This window comes from Mytilus trossulus, chromosome 4 (genome assembly GCF_036588685.1).
Source record: "Mytilus trossulus isolate FHL-02 chromosome 4, PNRI_Mtr1.1.1.hap1, whole genome shotgun sequence".
Taxonomy (NCBI): Eukaryota; Metazoa; Mollusca; class Bivalvia; order Mytilida; family Mytilidae; genus Mytilus; species Mytilus trossulus.
The window spans coordinates 38,727,253-38,748,704 of record NC_086376.1 but is presented as its reverse complement, the minus strand read 5'-3'; the positions used below and the strand labels follow the sequence as shown (position 1 = coordinate 38,748,704).

At 32.6% G+C, this 21,452-nt stretch overlaps 1 protein-coding gene and 1 long non-coding RNA gene across 3 annotated transcripts in view; both read left to right on the top strand.

Moving 5' to 3' along the window:
• Positions 1-21,452, top strand: part of LOC134713912 (uncharacterized) — a 30,342-nt gene that overhangs the window by 8,225 nt on the left and 665 nt on the right. The gene's annotated exons all lie outside the window — the stretch shown is intronic.
• On the top strand, positions 16,102-20,494 carry LOC134713911 (uncharacterized). 2 transcript variants are annotated; one of them, XM_063575194.1, is made up of 3 exons: positions 16,102-16,244; positions 18,036-18,201; positions 20,417-20,494. In XM_063575194.1, the coding sequence occupies exons 1-3, from the start codon at positions 16,124-16,126 to the stop codon at positions 20,481-20,483; spliced, it is 354 nt and encodes a 117-aa protein (XP_063431264.1). In that variant the 5' UTR covers positions 16,102-16,123; the 3' UTR covers positions 20,484-20,494. The 2 variants fall into 2 exon arrangements, with proteins under 2 accessions (XP_063431264.1, XP_063431263.1); XM_063575193.1 differs by having other exon boundaries at positions 18,033-18,201.

Sequence of the window (21,452 nt, the reverse complement as noted above, 5' to 3'; positions counted from 1 at the left end):
AACTTTTTTATTATTCCTTCATGCTAGTGTGTTTTGTCCTTTTTTATATACAGTTAATGTCCAGGGGTCGGTATTTTGAAACATTGCTAAGACCTGTCATAATATATATATATCTGAGGATAGCCAGGATAGATGTGTTTACAAATGAAATTAATGGAAATGGGGTATGTGTCTAAAAAATCAACAACCCGCCGAAGGAGCAGACAATATCCAAAGGCCAGAAATAAATGCTTTCAAAGTAGAGGATATATATTTAAAACAATCAAAATGACATTCGCCTCATGCAATGATCTCATAGTTTATAAAATAAAAATTGAGTTACAAATTTACATAAGTCATGCTGAAGGCCAAAAATGTTGAAGAGTAGATCCAAATATATTGACAATGAAGCGTGGTCCAATTAAACTATTTCAGCTTTCTCTTGCTTTTACAGAGTAAGCATATGAGAAATTGTTTTAGTCTTTGCATGCTATAAAAGAAGAGTTTTACCCAAAATTATAAGTCATTGTTCTTAAATTTTTTTGGATGAATTTAGTTAGTAGTATATAATGAAATTGTCATTGGGGAAATGCAAGCTTTTAGTTAATAGTGTCACACTTATTTAAGCCATGATGGAACGCATAAAACACACAATTACATAAAAACACATTTTGACAACATAATTCATGAAACATATATTTCTGAAATTTTGTGATCATTGTCCTCTACAGAAAAATTAATTTAGTTGTTCTTTATGCATTGGTAAATTTAAATGAATTTTTGACTTCATTAAGATTAATCTTAAATTTTGTACAAGTTAAACCATTTTTAAGCAATATTTTGTACAGGTTATAACATGTATGAGATACTTTTGTACATGTTATAACTTTTATTTTTGCATTATACAAGTTATAACATGTACAACATTTTTGTACATGTTATAACCTGTACAAAATCGCAACTTGTACACGACATATACACTGTTTGGTGGTGCCCCTGTCAGATGCAGAACGTACAGATAAGGTAATATGTAACAGGTGATTATACTATTGGTATCGGTATCGGACTCGACCCGGAACTTCTTAATTATTGGCAATATTAATTACGTGGAAAACAAAAGGGCCTGGAGTGGTGTAATTTTTAATCTACAGCTTTGTTCTATATAAGTTGTATATAAAGTTGAATTCTTTGATTCGTCGTTTTCACGTGATGACGGCTGACAAATTGGACCTCGTAATTTTAGTATTATAGATATAAGTACGCCTGAGCCTGTGACAACTCTACAACAGATTTATCCATTGTATCACCAGCAGTGATGGTGATACATGGCTGTGTACATTATGTATATACAACTCGTCTAAATATCAACCCAACAATGTAAGATCTGTAAATTTGCAAATGTATATATATATGAATAATTGACCTTTCCATGCATAGAAACAAGAGCCTGAAGTCTGTAAGCATACTACACGTCTGTTACCTTTTTAAAGGTTATGTTTTGAATAGTTTTATAATCATGCGTAAAAATGAAGTGTAAATTTTAAAATGTGACCCAGCTTTGTTGTTAAGCCCCATTTGTGGGCATTATGTTTTCTGGTCTATGCGTCTGTTCGTCCGTGCGTATGTCAGTCTGTTCGTCCGATTGCCCTTGTGTCTCGCTTCAGGTTTAAGTGTTTGTTTCAAGGTAGTTGAATCTGACATCAGACTCAAGACTTTTTTTGAAGTAAATTTTACTGTGTGTATTGTGTGTTTGATTTTTTTCTACTTTGCCTAGAGGTAAAGGGAGAGGGGGTTTGAGATCGCAAAAATAACATGTTTAAATCTGCCGATTTTATTGGCCTGTCCTAACCTAGGATTTCCTTGCCATTGTTAGTCTTGCGATTTGGGCATCCATGTACTAAAGACACATTCTTGTTTTCAATAAATTTGACGAATATATAATGAATATTGTCATGATAATCAAAGACCAAGTCATACGACATACGACACTAAGATTAGTGAAGGCGAAAAGTAAACTAGTCACATTGACAAAAACTACAATAAAACAAATAAAATATATATATATATATATATAATGAATATAAAAAAAATCTAAGAATACAGATTTATTCTATAGAATGATACGTTATAAGTCTGGACGACTGAAATAGATAATAAAAATAAGATGAATTTCGAAAAGACAACCCTAACGATCCCTTTACATAAGTCTAGAGGGGGAGGGGGTGTACTTCAATACTAAATTGATAGGGGTGCCGCTGTTTTGTCACCTTACCTAGTTTTACATTTTGAAAATATATACCTTTTCATAAATTACGTAGGATTTTTTTTTATATCATATATGTATCTTGATAGTTTTGTTAACTTTTCACTTATTCAAGCTTAAAAAGGTGTAAATAGAAGTGCCCCCTTCAACCCCAATCCCTTCCGGAAACATAACTACTGTCATGGAAATACACTGACTTTTGAAAACATCCTTTAATGCATGTGTCTGTATCTATTTATTTAAGATAATCAATATTAAGATTTCTTAGAGCTAAATGTGTCTGGTCTTTATATTATTCTTCTTGTCGCTGATAAGTGAGACCCAACCCAGCATCAGATGCACAATCTGTATATATCAGCAATACCCAGTGTTTTGTTTTGTTTGTTGGTGTTTCAATATTGCTTTCCTCCTTAATATTTACCTTGGAGTTCGTTTCTTTTTACAATTTACATCTTAAATTGCCTTTCTGTTTCAATATATTTAAAATAGTAAATAGAAAACAAATCGCGGTTGCCATGGGCACATATCTGTTGCTAGGGAGAAGCAACAGTGAAATTGGCAAGAATGTGCAATTAATTATGTAATATTTAAAAAGTGTACAAGTGTAAAGTTCACTACATGCGAAACAGGTTCAATTTCAAATATAGATATATTAAAGCTGTATAATTAATCATATTTGATGAGTTTAACTCCGCCATTTTAGTGGTTGCTAGGCAACATAATAAACGAGCTAGACCCAAAATTCGATTATTTTCAGAAGGTCTATGGTATAGACTTACAACATGACAAATTAAATGATATTTGGGGGTGGGGCCAAAAATGGCACTTATAGCCCCTAGTCCTTTATTTGATAACATTTCACATAATATGTTTAAGACACAAAAGTATCACATTTGTGTATAACATGGCATGAACATGACTGATTTTTTTCAGAGTTAGGCTGTGAAATACCATCACACTGCCCGGCGAATGATAAGTTATGTACTGGTTCTGAAAAAAGTATTCCAGACGACGGCATAAATTGTAACATTTGAAACGGAAATGGCAGACATCATGGCTGATATTAATTTGAGTAACGTGTTATCCAAAAGATCTTACAAGATTAAAATTACATAAAAAAACAACTGTAATGTTCATTTTTATTTACATATATTTATTTTTTTGTTCATCAATTAGGCCGTTAGTTTTCTCGTTTAGATTGTTTTACATTGTCATTTCGGGGCTTTTTATATAGACCTGACTATGCGGTATGGGCTTTGCTCATTGTTAAAGGCCGTACGGTGACGTAAAGTTGTTAATGGCTTTTATTTTACTCTTTTGTGGATAGTTGTCTCATTGGTAATCATACCACATCGTCTTTTTTATATCTTAAGTGTTGGATAAAAAAGTGCGGATCGGCTAGGTTAGTGGACACACATATTCATAAAACATGCAGACAACAGAGTTCACATGAAATAGCTGTGTTTTATTTGTCCCTTATACAGCAAAAATATTACCTCCAATATGGGACCAGTAAAAGGATTATATAATTACCTTTAGAAGTTCTAATCAGAGGCCAGCAAAATGGTTCAGGAGGACGATTATAGTTTACTCTTTGTCTGAGTTTGTATTACCTTTATAACTTCCAATTAGAGACCAGCAAAATGGTTCAGGAGGACGATTATACTTTACTCTTTGTCAGAGTTTGTATTACCTTTAAAACTTCACATCAGAGGACAGAAAAATGGTCCGGGAGGACGATTATACTTTAGTCTTTGTCTGAGTTTGTATGCAACAAGTAAACTAAAAGTCCAATAAGAACTGTCTGAACATTGAACGCAGATAAAATTTAAATATGAACAAAAGCGGTGAAAGGTATAATGAGTTTGAATAAACCAAATTCCCCTGCATATAGGTTATACTTTCCCTAACTTATTCGGTATTGAGGAGCTTGTAGCTGTTATCCAGACTTTGTAAAAGTATCTGAGCAGAAAGTTGTTCTTATTGTAGAAGTCCATCAGACAAACCTTGTTGATATATATCCCGTATAAACTTGAAATAAAAATACAAGATGGTCGAGGTACAGATTCTGGGTATTGACCTTGTTCATCATTTTAATAACGTGCTTTTGTATATCTTAATTTGTCTTTGTTAATTATAACTTTTTAATCCATTTTTGGCAATATTCATTTTTGTGACTTTTTTTTCTTTACATCTTGACAATTATCTGTTTAGTTAATTCACACATCAATGTCAATATAATGTAACTAAATTCGACTGTCATACAAGTGAGAGGTTTAACGAGCAATAAAAACCAGGTTTTATCAAACGTATGTACCAAGTCAAGAATATGGCCGTGTTCACATTGACCTAAACTCGGTGTTGTGTAAGTGTAACTCACACATAAACTAAACATAATTACGTTCCCATTGATAAAACTCAATGTTTACATGTAGTGTAAATCATGTTTTGTCTACATGCAGTCGATAGCCGATGTAGGCCTTGTGTAGGTTAAGTGTACACAAAACTAGGCATTCAGAACTTGAATTTTCTCATGCATATTTAAAAAAGAAACATTTTTCATATACAATTGATACTTATGACACATATAAATAAAGTTCTTTGCAGAAATATTTGTCAAAATTTTATATACTTATTTGTTATAAAAACATTTTACGCAGCCTTATTAACCCCGAATTAAGACTCATCCATTATAATTGCCGAACACATGATTCATTTGAAAAGGTCTTCCCGAATCGACTGGACGTACACACTGACCGAAATATTTGCCACTGGTCTTTATACTCAAAAAACGATTCACTCATACATGCATTACTGAAAAAAGGGTGAAGTTAATTGTTTGTTTGTGTAGTATCTCAGATCCGTTAAAGTACAATTAGAAATAATAAAAAAAAACATTACCCCAAATACTCCTTGGAGCAAAACTTTGGATTCAGAATATTTGTTCATTCTAATCATCAGAATGACCCGATTGGTTTTTAATCAAATTGTTGAAAAATCCACCCCCCTTTTTTTAAAGTCAAATGGTCGTTCCCTATCTGTTAGAAAAGTTGTTCGAAAATTTAAATTCGGTTCTACGTAGTGAACATTTAAATGACATATAGTTTACAAGTGTGAACAAATCGTGTGTACAGGTAGCTAATCAAGGTGTATAGATGTGAACAAATTTAATGTGAAACTAGCTTACATCACATTAAACCAAATGTAAACATGTTTACTGTACACGGCGTTTGGTGTGAACACGGCCTATGACAGTTCTTATACATACGTTTGATGTGTTTGAACCTTACAATTTTCATAGGAATCCTGTATTGTTGTTATTTTAACTTTTTAAATGCTAGTTGAATTATTAATACTTTTGCAAGAAAATTGAGATGGTTGTATAATTGTATATAATTCAACGTTGTTTATATAAAAAAATAAAAGTGAAGTAGTATCTAGGATCTCATTTGCATAAATTTGCATATAAAACAATAGAACTATGGATATGAATTTCCAACGACAACATATAAATAAATGAATATTTGCTTGCTGTTATATCCCGCTCCACGTGTGGAACCCGTTGTGTTGTTTATGTCAGTACAACGCTGGTAATAAGTTTAATTATGTAGGTCACATATAGGACGGAATTGTAGTAAGGACAGTTGAAATTGCCAATGAAGGTCGTTTGAAAACAAAAAATTACGACATAAGAGATGATTTAGTTTCTTATTGCGAACTTTTTACGTAGCAACATTAGTATATATCTAACAATAAATACGATATTTCCTATAATGTTCCTTGATAGCAAGTTTCTACTCGCAAGATAGCTATTAAACCAAGAGTTCCAAATGGTGCAGTTGAAATCATCCCTTCGATAATTTTACGGACGCCATAACCAGTTGGATGACCGTTATGGAATATGCGTTTCCCAGATGATATCGGATTTGTTCCTAATCATGCTAATATCGAAACTACAATCTCGTTCCATTCTACGAATGTACCTATCGAATTAGAATATTTAACGGGTTTGTAAACAAACATGTACGATGGTACATTGTAGCCACATGTGGCGCATCCGGAGCACCTGAGGTCACCTCAAGTTTTTGGTGGGGTTTGTGTTGCTTAGTCTTTATTTTTCTTTGTTGTGTTTCGTTTACTACTTTTTGTATGCTTTTTTTGTAACCATGGGGCTGTCACATTATTATTTTTTATTTATCTTTTTTAAGAGTTTGAATGTCCCTGTGGTACATTGTGCTCCTCTTCTGAAACATATTTGTCGTCATCTGTGAAACGGGTTTTCCTGAACGTTCGACCAACTTATCTATAGAATTCTTGACGGGGAAAATACATTCATAAATTTTGCGCAATAAAGCCGTTGAAATTAAATAGCTAATCCAGTAAAAATCCCCGTCAGAAGTGACATTGAAAAATTAACTAAACAGTTTTAGATATTTGAGCAAAGGGTACATGCAGCTCCAGTAAGCATGACAAGAGCGTTGTATGACACCAAATAAATTCGTCATAGATATCAGGGTTGCGTCATATATCGTAACTGCTACACATATTTTGAACAACTTTGCACTTGTTTGCTTTTATAAAAATTTTGATTTGAGCGTCACTGATGAGTCTTATGTAGACGAAACGCTCGTCTAAATTATAATCCTGGTGCCTTTGATTCCTTTTTACACAACTGGCTCGATGCCACTTCTGGTTGACGTTTGGTGTTGAAATGGCTATCAGTTATGTGGTCATTTTTGTAAATTTTCTGTGTACAAAACTATGAATTTTACGAAAAACTAAGGATTTTCTTGTCCCAGGAATATACAACCTTAGCCGTATTTGGCACATCTTTTTGGAATTTTGGATCCTCAATGCTCTTCAACTTTGTACTTGTTTGGCTTTATAGATATTTTGATTTGAGCGTCACTGATGAGTCTTATGTAAACGAAACGCGCGTCTGGCGTCCTAAATTATAACCCTGGCATCTTTGATAACTATTCAAATATTGAACGTATAGCGAAACTATGTTAAATAGTAAGTGCAGATGATTGTATGTGAATAATGGTCAAAGACAATTGTTCTGTATCAGCCATCAATTATCGGGTTGATACGGATGTAATATTGATAAAGTCAACCCGATACATCGAAATATAATCCCTATAACTCTGCGCAAGTAGACGTTTTTTCATGTTACATGACCTGATTCAAATTAGAGGTTTGATAAGCCTTTGCAGCTATACGTTCAGTAATTGGATAGTTATCAAAGGTACGAAAATACGTAGCTTCGATTCGCGAAAACGGAAAGTCGAAAACGCGAAAACGCGAAAACGCGAAGTCGAGAACTCGAAATCGATTTCGCGTTTTCAACTTCCCCTTTTCGCCTTTTCGCGTTTTCGACTTCGCGATTTCGCGTTTTCTTCGCACTTTAGAATATGAAAGGCGAAAAAAATAATTACTTAAACATAGCGTGTGTTTGGCGCAACTTTTAAAGTCCTACTAAAATCAAATAAAATTAAAAAAAAATCGAAAGTCCACAACTTTATGGTTATTTAACCATTTGTTTCAAGATTATTTTGTCATTGAATGATAATAAGTTAGGTGGGATGGGGTGTGGATTTTAATCAAAATCCATAGATTGTATGTAAATAATTTGCCATTACATGTAATTGTTTATAACGAGCGTTCTTCGAATATATAATAGAATGAATGGATATGGTTTTATTTTGGTGCAAAATTGTCAGATTTTGTATTAATAATATAATTTTAAGATTAAAGGGAAATAGAGAATATCTGTCCTCACTAATTGAGCATTTTGAGCAAATTGATTAGTATTCGTAATAATGGCAATGTGCAAACAAAAACTGACAAATCTGATGGTCAAAAATGTTGCGGAAAGCTATTTCTATTCTAAATTTTGATGTAAATAGTTCGGAAAGAGGGACGAAAAATACCTGAAGGACAGTCAAACTCATCAATCGGAAATAAACTGATAACGCCATAGCAAAAAATGAAACAGAGAAACAGACAATCAATAGTACACATGACACAACATAGAAAAACTAAAGAATAAGCAACACGAACACCACCCAAAACTAGGGGTGATCTCAGGTGCTCCGAAGGGTAAGTTATGTTTGCATGAAAGAATGCCTCGACATATTTAGCCGCCTCGGAAACATTAAAGAAATTAACCGAATCACCATCGCTAAACGATACGTTATCAACATATGGAACAAATTGAAGGTTTATACCAAAAAGAGCGCCCTGGTATGGTGGATGGTGGGTACGCTTTATAGGAATTACTAAAACTTGTTTGAGGAAAACATTAGGTAGATCTTACGTTACCATGGATACACTTCAAACAATTCTGACAAAAATAGAAGCATTGACCATTGACCTACGTATCACCGGACATTGAAGACGAGGAGCCGTTAACTCCGTCACACTTACTTTACGAAAGAAGAATAACTTAAACGCCGTATCCACAACCGAATATTGAGTGCATTGCCGTGAATAGTGGAAAACAAGAACTGCATAAACATTTGAATAAACAGTCAAGTTTAATGGAGAATTTTTGGAACCGATGGAAATCCGAGTATATATCGACGCTAAGAGAGTTTCATCGCCAAACAGGAAACAATTTACAAACTATTCAAGTTGGAGATGTAGTGCAAGTCCAAGTTGATAAATTACCGAAAAACCGATGGAACATTGCCGTTGTTGATGAAACGATGGTTTTACACGAGCAGCTATAATACGAACTAGAGCAGGACCTACTTCACGTCCTATAGTAAAATTGTACCCGCTCGAAATCCGAACAAACATTAACAACTTAGAAGACAAAAATGACGATACTTCAACAGAGAAATTGACAAAAGTTCTACCAAAACGAGAGGCATCTGTCCGAGATCAAGAAATGGACTACCCAAAAGTGAAACAGACAAACAATAGTACACATGACACAACATAGAAAAACTAAAGGATAACCAACACGAACACCACCAAAAACTAAGGGTGATCTCAGGTGCTCCGAAGGATAAGTTATGTTTGCATGAAAGAATGACGATGTATAATGTTTCCTGTTTTATTCATTGGGCTATACTTGGGGAAAACTGTTTTACAAAATTCCGAAGTTTTTAAAATTTTTCGGACCTGATTGTCCATTGTAATCTTTGCTATTTTATATATTTTCCAAATGAAGAGGGATGATAATATACTTGAATCACCGCCTTTAATTTTTTTGATTAGCCATATTCGCATTGATATCTCAAAGTGTAATGTTGGTAGCGAACTATATTGCACACATTGAAATGATATAAATGTGTAAATAAACTCATCATAGATACCAGGACTAAATTTAGTATATACGCCAGACGCGCGTTACGTCTACAAAAGAATCATCAGTGACGCACGAATTCAAAAAACGTCTATAAAGTACGAAGTTGAAGAGCATTAAGAACCAAAATTCCTAAAAGTTTTGCCAAATACAGCTAAGGTACACCAAGTATTTGAGCAATATTACATATAAATCACCTATCCTAATGAAGGCCTTTCTCTGAATGGACCTTTGCATACTTCACACAATGATGGTCGCCAGCTAAAATTTCCTATAAAAAAAAAATCAATTAATCTTAGAAAACAATTCAAAGAAGATAAATAGCACCAAAGAAGCAAAATTAAAATACATATCTATTTTACATCAATTATAGTAGTCACTCAATTTACAGCAAAAAAACCAAACAAAACCCTAGTATTGTTAAGTGGGTAACCCTATAGGTGTCACACAACCAATTACTACTTCCAATTTAGAACGTATGTGAAAGTAAGCCTACTCGGACAAAAAAATAGTGCATTTGATGTCAGTGTTTGCTTGAACTAAGCAACAAATTGGCAGAAATGAAACTTTTGGGGAAAGAAAAATATACTAGGACCATTTTGAGCTAAAATTTATTTGTTTATGAGTTTGCATTCAATATTGAGGATTAATGCGCTCCAAAGTATACTAATTCAATATTTCCAGAAAACCAGGGGTTATTTTAGTGGTATCTCTATTCGGAAGACCTCTTCTTTTTTTATATGATTTTAAACATCTGTTGAAAATTGGCATGTAGAAAGCTGATACATATACGATTCAGAATATACCTGTTTTCTATGAAGTTAAACTTAAGGTACAATATTTAGAAAGCTGTGAAAATTTCTGAATTTGGTTGACCAGATAGGAACTTTTAATTGGTTGTATGACACCTATATGCTAAAGGACATCACTCTTGTATCAATAACAGATAAATGTCAATCATTTTCAGCGTAGTCTTAAATTCAAATTACTTTCGATTATTGTGTTTCATATGAATACTTATAATTCAAATCTTCCGCATTCTGTTCTGATTCCTTTTCCGTCTTTGACAAAACCCAAGTCATTTGTCCTTTTTGGTTGATAAGCTCTTCATTTAAAAAAAATGGATTTTGAAAATAGTCATGCCTTGAGCACCATTAAGGTACATTTATTGTATAAATTTTAATGCAGAAAAAAATGCACCGTTAATGCTTATGACTATCACTGAGTCGATACCTCTGTTGGTGGAATGTTACTTCTCGAGAGAATCATTAACCAAGTATTGGAATGCAAGTACGGATATTATCTCATTAAACATTTGCTGTTACAAAATTTAAGTAAGAGTATGTTTGTTCCTTATGTAAAGCTCTGGGCTGATATGCATAACACCGTTTAAGTTAAGATATTAAATGTAGAACTAATTTATAGTAGGACATGAAGAAAAAAATCCGTCCTATTGGAACAAATCTTAAGTTAGGTAGTTTTATTTATATTAGCCTTGATTCCTTGCTCGGCTTTGACTCTACTTTTTGTGTGTTTCGTTTTTGTTTTAGTAATGCGTTTAGGAGTTTTCAATATTTTGGCTGCGAGCATCACTGAAGAGACAATAACTACTGAAATGCGCATCTGGTGCAAAACATCTGATACCGTTAATGTTATAACAACGAATTGTTGAAACTAACAATTTAATATAGTAGTAAATATGTTTGAATCCCGGTCAACTGTTCAACAGTATACTAACTGACGAGAAAAGAAAGTAAACTCGTACCCGATAATCATAACCCATGCTTCTTCATATTTGTATTTTTTCAAACTTGTATCAACTATTTTATTCTTCATACGCATATCACTTTTCATTTTCTTATAATTCACATAATAAAGTACAATTTTATTGATTGTTAATCTTATGCAACTTGTTTTCAATTGAAAAATTAAAAAAATGTACATTTCATGTGACCAGCTGGTGGTAACGAACAAGTAAAATAAAATAACTTATTGAGAAGTGGTATTTACACATTAAGATGTTTTATTACACAAATCAAGAAATTTAGAAATTCATGTAAAGGATGGAAAAAATACGAGCCTGTAATTCTGTGGTTGTCGTTTGTTCATGTGTTACATATTTGTTTTTTGTTCATATTCTTTTTTTTATAAATAAGGCCGTTATTTTTTTGTTTGAATTGTTTTACATTGCCATTTAGGGGCCTTTTATAGCTGACAATGCGGTATGGGCTTTGCTTATTATTACAGGCCGTAAGATGACCTATAGAGGCTAAATTCTGTGTCATTTCGGTCTCGTGTGGAGAGCTGTTTCATTACCACATCTTATTTTTTTTAAAGTTACAAATTTAGAAATTGCATTTAACTAATCAAGAAATTGAATTTTACAAATTAAGAAATTGCAATTCACAAATTGAGAAATGAATAATTCTGGGTGATACTCCCTTCAATAAAACATTTAATGGTGTTAACAAGATTTACAAAACAGACAAACGGTGGCCTACAGATCAAAATGTGTGAGTAAAATCAAAATACTTTATATTTATCAGATAACTGAGTTGAAGATTTCAAGACTCTTAACCATGGCAGTATTAAGGAGAGTGGCTTTCCTGTCTTGAATTTTTGTATAGAACGATTCTTTCCGAGCAACTATGCTGCAAGATTGTATTTTGAAGGAATCGCTATACATATTTCCACTAAGTCTAGTTGGTGACATTTGTCTATTACAGAGATCTATGTGGACTAGTTCGTTCACTATTTTGTACAATAGTACTAATATTGATTTAATGCTTCGTTCTTGAAGTGATATCAATTCTGATTGTGTAGCATGTCTGTGACAGATAATGTGTGGTATCTGTTTGCAATGATTCTGCACCACCATCTCACCATATGAATATCTCCTTTCAAATATGCATCCAAAATTGTACAAATATATTCCACAACTGGTCTTACTTATGCTTTAAATGCTTTTTGTTTTAGCGGTTGGATTTTCATCTTAAGGTTTCTTTTGAGGAAGATCATTGATTTGCTGCTTTTAAGCTCACCGTTCCGAAGGAACAGTGAGCTTAACCCATCACTTGGCGTCCGTCGTCGTCGTCGTTCATCGCTGTCGTCGTCGTCGTTCGTCGTTGTCGTCGTCGTCGTCCGTCTCGAGTAAACTATTTCAGACATCTTCTCTTATCTACTGAACCAATTTCAACCAAACTGAAGCTGAATGATTTTTTAGGGTATCTTTAATAAAGTTTGTGTTTTAATTTCTGTTTGTTAAAAAACATGACCGCCATGGCTAAAAATAGAACATAAGGGTAAAATGCTGTGTTTGGCTTATATTTCAAAAACCAAAGCATTTAGAGCAAATCTAACATGAGATGAAAGGTTACATTAGGTCAAGTCAACTGCAGTTAATTACCTTTTAAAAACTTCACAAACTTTAAAATCTCACCCCAAACACCCTTTTCTTTTGCTTTTGAAGTAAGAAAGACAAAAAACTGCATTTTCAAACACTTATTAATATACATTGAACCAAAAACACAAACTGCGATGAAATTGGACACTTAAACTCTTAAACGAAGATAAATGCTAAAAATTCAAGGTGAGCGATTCAGGCTTTTGAGAACCTCTTCTTTATATAGAGATAGCTGTAAAGTTCCAATCCACTTCATATCTGCGGCATAATTCTTTGTGGCAACCTTGATTCTACATCTATGTATCCTACAGATTTTCCTACCACTGCAGCTTGTTTCCATATTATCAGTAGATATTGAATCCAAATATTAGTATTCACTTTTATACCAAAGTTGTCAAGCAAATGTGGAAGTATGCTTTAGGACACTTTGTCAAATGGTCTTTGTTGAAATTCATAATTAAAAATCTGTTTGTTGAAGTTGTTGGAGACGTCTTTTATGAATTCCACGAGCTGGATTTTACAGAATAGTCCTTTACGAAAACCATGCTGAAGTGGTTGTAAGATCTTATGTTGATCAGCATGAGTTATGACGTTGCTAGTGACAATATGTTATATATGTTTCATGATGTTGCTGGTGACAATATGTTCTATATGTTTCATGATGTTACTGGTGACAATATTCTCTATATGTTACATGATGTTGCTGGTGACAATATTCTCTATATGTTACATGATGTTGCTGGTGACAAAATGTTCTTTTTTGCAGTGACACTGGTCTATATATAAAGGCAACAGTAGTATACCGCTGTTTGAAATTCATAAAATGACAGAAAAAACAAATCCGGGTTGCAAATCAAAACGTGGGGAATCACATCAACAATAAGAGAAAAACGACACATCAGAAACACGAAAATGCAGCACTCACAGATACTAACTATACGATAACAATAGCCATTTTCCAGACATGGTTCAGGTCATTTTAAGAACAATGGTGGGTTGAGCCTAGGTTTTGAGGCTAGCCATTCACCCGCTTTAATGGCAATGTTAAATATAACACTAGGATGCAAACGTTACATGACAGGACTAAAACACAAATAAATGAAAGAACATACAGGACATATTTAAAAGATAGGACATACATTTACAGATCGCCATCTTCAGTATTGTATGACTCTTTGAAAATCAAAATTAGGATAGTTGTTATCTTGGACTACAGTTCTACAATTCTAGGGATTTTGGTGTCTGCTGTGTGTATGTATAAGTTGTTCAGTAAGGGGGGGGGGGGGGGGGGGTAATTGGGAATTTTGAATGTTTGCCTTATCTTTTGATTCTGTATGAAGGATTCTCGCTGATATAATTGGAGGGATGTTGTTATTATCTGTTCTTTTCTGTATGATGTTAGTCCAAAAACTATGCCTTCTATCTAATAGACGTGTAACTCATTACAAAAAGGAATTGATTTTCGACCAAATTCTCAGAGTTAACAACTTGCCTTTCTTGCACAGGGTATCAAAATTTCACTACTATAGTTTAGATTTATTTACTTTTCAGACAAAATATGTGCAAGTTATTTTAACATATAGTGATTTCTAAAAAGGTATTCAAAATGACTGTGATGTTAATTTGAAAATTGGTGTTGACCAACTATGGATATTGAAATTTTGAATAAGCTACAGATCTGAAAGAAATGAAACACAGAAGGCCACACTTCTCGTTTAAATCAAACAATAGACATTGTATCACCAAACAGAATTAAATATTATTTAATAAAATATCACATATCAATCACAACACATTCGTACATCAATGTGTAACAAAGAGTTATAATTAAGCAAACATTATAAACAGCTACAATAAAGGACCTGAATTCGTTTCAGCACACACATAATATGAAAAGCAAATACTATAAAGAAAACACAACGAAGAAGGTACAACTATAAAGAACACATAAAACATAAGATAAACATCACAGCACATCATATATTTGCAACACATCTAGTCCGAAGTGTGAACAATAAGAGAAAATGTGTAACCTTACAGAAAATCACTAACTATCTGAAGATGATCTTTGAGTTATTGTGAAGACGTTAATAAGGTTGTGTTTTTTTCGTACTCTCCCGGATAGGTACCCTTTGTGATCCACCTGCTTTTCTTAAATCATTTAGATGTTAGAGTGTGGTACTTGAATGTTCATTTTCAAGCTGTTATGACATATTTCGCGTAGGACCTTTGGTTTAGTAATAGTTCCATAGCTGTATGTTCCTATCCATGCAGTATCCGGAAGAATTCTTTAATATCAATGAAGACAGTTGTTAGGTATAGATGAATCTGACTTTTGGTGTAAGTAGTCTACAGCAGTGTAAACAATATTGTTAAAAAGGTATCTGACATACCAGATAAAACAGTAAAGACTAATAAAGAAATATCTCTATAAAACATGTGCGTATAGCGTTTACATTGAAAATATATATATGTTAATCATTTCTGAATTCATTTCAAAACGACTAGAAAAAAACTTTACTTACGGTATTGATATTTGTTAAATAAATAAATGTACCTTTCTTGCACAGGGTATAAAAATTTCACTACTATAGTTTAGATTTATTTACTTTTCAGACAAAATATGTGCAAGTTATTTTAACATAAAGTGATTTCTAAAAAGGTATTCAAAATGACTGTGATGTTAATTTGCAAATTTTATTCTCGTGGTGTATTGTCTGTTGCTTGGTCCGTTTCTGTGTGCTGTTGCGTTTCGGTGTTGTGTCGTTGTTCTCCTCTTATATGTAATGCGTTTCCCTCGGTTTTGGTTTGTTGCCCCGATTTTGTTTTTTGTCCATGGATTTATGAGTTTTGAACAGCGGTATACTACTGTTGCCTTTATTTATTCATCACTCACAAAATTTATAATCAAATGTGCATTAATTTGTTGATTTTCAAAAAAGAATCATATTTGTACTTTATAAAATGTATATTAAATAATAGTTTAAACATGCAATAATTAATAATTAAAACAGGAAAACATGTATATCGATCAAGATGTTGCTTGTCAAGACGTCGCGTGTCACGAAGGTTAAGGGTAGAACCAAACGTCGTAAAATGTATGCATGCATAATTAACAAAGTACATGTATAAATGATTAGCAGTTACACCAGACTCATAATTTATGTTCTTAGATATACAAGATAACATTTATAACGGAGGACGAAGTAAAGCAGTGAACAATATGTCGACAGTGAAGATAAAAGATCTGTCAATTTTTGTGACGGTGATGTTATGTACATCAGGTTAGTACTGTTTCTTAAGCTTGTATCTTCTTAAATTGAATTTTGGCCACATTCAGTTACTTTTAAACTTTACCGATTCGATTTGTTTTTTTGGACAGTTAAGCTGCCTTTTGCTAGCACTGTAAGCCCTTGAAAACCTTAATAAATTATAAATTAATTTGCTTTAATAGTCAATTCACTGAATAAATATAAATGTACAATAAACGAATGTTTAATGTTTGTCCTCTCAAATCTAAAAAAAAAACTGATGCTGCCACACAATTACATTTCCCTTGTTTTGTTTGGTTAATTGCCTTCAGCGCTTATAGTGCTTTGATTGTGCAACTTTGGCGTTTTAAATTCGTAACAAATATAACAAGCTTTGAAAAATTATAAAACTAAAGATTAAACAGAATAGTTTTCCATATTTTTTTTTATTTTTTTGTGGACTGGTTTTCATTTGTTGCTGTTTATCATATTTGGTAGTTCGTTCCATTATTTTGTAAATAAATCAAGCCGTTTGCTTTTCAACTTGCTTTTGATTTGTCCTATTTGGTCGTTTAAAGCTGACTGTGCGGTATAGGGTTTGCTCAAGGTAGAAGGACATATGGTTGATAGGACGCACAGGTATCACATTGGCAATCATTCCACATCTTTCATATCAATAAACTCTTCACAATAATGTTGACTACTACGATGAAAAATGTGAATTCAAAATGTGGTCATTACTGTATAAGTATTCTAGTGCACTAGTCAGTATTGCATAAACTCAAAGGTTTTGAAACTATATGCACCGACATGGTATCATTTCCCGCTCTAATTGTTATCTAGAGATATCATTAATCTACATATATGTGTAAGGAACCACCGGAACACAATTTTTCAATAAACTTGTACATGTAGTACGCCTTCAACAACATTTTTCAGATTTTTTAATTATTTACCTTTTAAATTTTGATTTTCAATCAAATAAACAGATACATGAATGGTTTGAGTAACGCTAATCAAATCAAAGACATTCGTGTATTTTGCCCTCAGTTCCGATGTGCTCTGTTGCTTGGAATACAGTATGATTTAGACATGTTGTGTCTTGTAAGACAGTTATTGCTTTACATTAAGTGAAACATTTAAAAATTGTTATATTATATATGTATTCAAATGTAAAAACAAAGAGCCTGTCACTTGTCTAAGACTTATATTTGATTCGGGTTCTCTCCCCAAATGAACTTCTTTCAGCTGAAATTTATCATTAGAAGTAAATTATACCATCAATAGTTACAGGTACCATACACATTCCTGTCCGTACATGTATTTTGTCTAAATTCGTGTAAAATTGCATTTTGTGTATTTGTCATTTGCAAAGGCTAAAATGTTGGCTTGATGTATAATAAAAATTGTTGTTTTTTTTACTGTTCATCACACAACTAATGAAATTAATTTGACTTTCGATTGGTTTGAAAAGTAAAATCACAAAAATACTGAAATCCGAGGAAAATTCAAAATAAAAGGACAAAATCAAAAGCTCACACACATCAAACAAATGGACAACAACTGTCATATTTCTGACTTGGTACAGACATTTTCTTATGTAGAAAATTTTGGTTTAAACATCGTTTTAAAGCTACTTAAACCTCTCACTTTTATGACAATCGCATCAAATTACATTATATTGACAACCATATGTGTACAAAACAAACAGACATAATAGGAACTGACATTTCTAGTGTGAATAAGATTGGATGTGTTTGTTTTGATAACTGATTCATTATTGAGAATTGTTGATTGTTTACTTTGACTTTATTGTTTTAGCAGTAAGTGGGTTCTGCCGGTTCCCGTGTCCTATCCAGGAGAGAACGTTTACCAATGAATTTGCAGATTTGTTTGCACCTAATCCATTCGCAGTGCAGGTTTTGAATGGGTCTGAAGTACTCTCAGAGGAAAACTGCATAGAAAGAGACGGACAGTTTTCTCTCACCATGTACGTATATTATCTGATAAAGTATAACACAGTAATAAAATATATCTTTTCCAATTAAATTCGATTGGCTGTCTTCTTATTACAGCGTAAGGGCTATATCTGTTATGATAAAACTCATTGAAGATGCCAGGCTTAGAAACTGGTTTACTCTAATCAGAACAATTGCAAAGCTGGTGATCAATAGTGTGGCACATTAACAACAAGGATTTAAGATGTTTGATTGATCAAACAATTGCGATACCAGAAGCATACCTTACCATGTGTTCGTGATGCTGTGCTTTCAGTAAAACTAAACCAGACACAAGTTTTCCTTTTTCCTTTTTCGATATTCAAATTTTGAAAAATATTATAAGTCTAAAATGATTTTTTTCCCTAAAATTTTACACCAATTTTTTTTTCTCAAAATTTTTATTCGTCAAAACTTTTTTTTTCTCAATTTTTAAAAAAACTTTTTTGGATTCGAGCGTCACTGATGAGTCTTTTGTAGACGAAACGCGCATCTGGCGTATTCAAAATTTAGCTGGTATCTATGATGAGTTTATTTCCTCAATTTTTTTTTTCCTCAAAAGTATTTTTTTGTTTTCTATTTCCTTTTTCTATTTTTATTTCCTTATTTGGTTTCTTTTTCCTTATTCGATTTCTATTTCCTTATTCGGTTTCTTTTTCCTTATTCAATTTTCATTACCTTATTTACTTTCTATTTACTTATTTGATATTCATTTCCTTATTAAGTTTCTTTTTCCTTATTCGGTTTTCATTTTCTTATTCGGTTTCTTTTTCCTTTTCTTTTTCCTTATTCGGTTTCTTTTTCCTTATTCGGTTTCTATTTTCTTATTCACTTTCTATTTACTTATTCGATATTCATTTCCTTATTCAATTTATATTTCCTTATTCAATTTACATTTCCTTATTCAATTTCTATTTCCTTATTTGAGTTTCATTTCCTTATTTAGTTTCTTTTTCCTTATTCGATTTTCATTTCCTTATTCGGTTTCTTTTTCCTTATTCGGTTTTTATTTCCTTATTCGGTTTTCATTTCCTTATTCACTTTCTATTTACTTATTCGATATTCATTTCCTTATTCAATTTCTATTTCCTTATTTGAGTTTCATTTCCTTAATAGTTTCTTTTTCCTTATTCGATTTTCATTTTCTTATTCGGTTTCTTTTTCCTTTTCTTCTTCCTTTTTCGTTTTTTTTTCTTATTCGGTTTCTATTTTCGTATTCACTTTCTATTTACTTATTCGATATTCATTTCCTTATTCAATTTACTCAACATCATCAGTGAGAAGTAGCTCGCTGTTTCACTTGTTTATTGTGTTTTAATTATTTTGAAGTATCTAAGCTAACAGGCGACGTAAATGGTAATGCAGTGAAGACATACGCAGTGCAGTTTTGATTTTCGTAACCAAATTTTGAACAGTCTAAAAATATTTGCTTTTAGAACAATTTTTATGCTAATCTTCATTTCGATTCTATATTTTTGATTGCGCTTTCCATCTTAACATTTCGTTTTATATTGAAACATAGTCTGAAACACATATCTTTGATGGCTTTTATAGCGACATGTGTTGAAACAGTGTATGGTGTATCCCTTTTTTATGTGACAGCTTTTGAATGACTTATAAAATTCACTGTCATACAGATTCATTCCTAGACTGCATCAGCGTCTTAATTCTTGAAGGCTGTTCTTCAAACTCAAATTCAAAAAAGTAAATTCTCAAGTACATCAAACGAAAAGAAAACAACTGCTTAATTCCTGACTTGATACAGCCATTTCCTTATGTGAAAATCTGGATTTAACATTTGTTTAAAGCGAAGCAGTCATCCAAAATGTATGACGGTTGCAAAAAAATCATTTTATTGATGACAATATGAGAAGAAAACAGACATAATAGCAAATATGTAAAATTTAGGTTTACAGAAGTCAACATTTTTTTTTTGGATATCTTATATTAAATACTATAAAAACAAACACAGAGATATAAGACAGAAAAACAAAATGTCACATACACAAAAATGAAAGTCAAGAATACAAAACATGACCATATCACAATAACTATGTTAGTTACTGTGCGGGAGATAACTCCCCAAAAATAGGGTTAAGAGGTGATTAGAAAAATTATGTCGTACAACTTAATCGGGAACATCGCTTATGTTTAATTTCTATGCTGTATCCGAGGTATTGCAATTGATTGTTTTATTGTTTATTTCAGATTTAAAGGCAACTATGTATGTAACAAACATATTGAAATATGCAACAATGCGTTTGTTGTCTATTGAACAATTCCCAGTAAGTTTGTAAACGCTTTTGGTCACACATATGTTTTTTATAAATCAATTAGAAATATGTGCTATGATAACTTTAACGAACTTTGCTTATCATCAGATATCTTTGGTAAGTTGCTTAATCCGCTCAGCGTTTTATCCTCAAGCAAATGTACAATTATCGTCAAGTTAACATTGAAACTCTATCATAGTTGACATTTGATGCATAACCATAGACATTTTGTTGCTCTTTAAACTTCTGGTAGGTTAATCATAATGATGCCCTAATTGGCAGATGATAGCGGATATGTCCTAATTACAATCCTGTTCCCATTTCACGAATATGATCTACGAAAAAAACACACTTAGCAGAGCTACCCGGCTGGTAGGTATTTTGATACACTTTAATCGTATTTTGTCTACATAACATATATACTCATCGTCGATGATAGAATCAAACAGTTGTAAAGGTCTCATCATATACGAAGTTCAACAGCATTTCTGATAGCTTGCAACAAATATAGCTAATGCAATGTGGTTAAAAATACCTTTATTACCAAAGAGGACACTTATTGATTAAGTTTTGTAGTGTCATCGACACATCACTAAAGCTCAATTCGTCATCCAGTCGTTTTAGTTTTCATCAATTTAATGTTTTGAACATGACAACATTTTATAGATACTATATTTACTCGAACATGTAAAGGCTGTTAACCTTGGTTAAGAGAGACAACTCGTTAATCAGATAGTAAGCATAAGACGGCAGAACCTCCTTTTCGCGTCAATAGGTCAACTGTTGACCATTGAACCAGGGTCCTAGCATATTTTAGTAATGTGTTTGACATGGCAAGTTTCAACAATCCGTTGTTTTAACATTAACGGTACCAGTTATTTTGCTCTAAGTGGACATTTCGATAAGGAAGGTCTATTCCATGATGTTTGAGGCCAACATATAAGAAAATTGTAAGCCAAAACCAAACATGG

Bases quoted from the DNA above. Each gene is read 5' to 3' on its own strand.
- LOC134713911 (XM_063575193.1), top strand. From the start codon at position 16,124: ATGTTCTTAGATATACAAGATAACATTTATAACGGAGGACGAAGTAAA. The intron at 16,245-18,032 runs GTTAGTACTGTT...TTATTGTTTTAG, and splicing joins GGTGATGTTATGTACATCAG to CAGTAAGTGGGTTCTGCCGG. The intron at 18,202-20,416 runs GTACGTATATTA...TGTTTATTTCAG, and splicing joins GGACAGTTTTCTCTCACCAT to ATTTAAAGGCAACTATGTAT.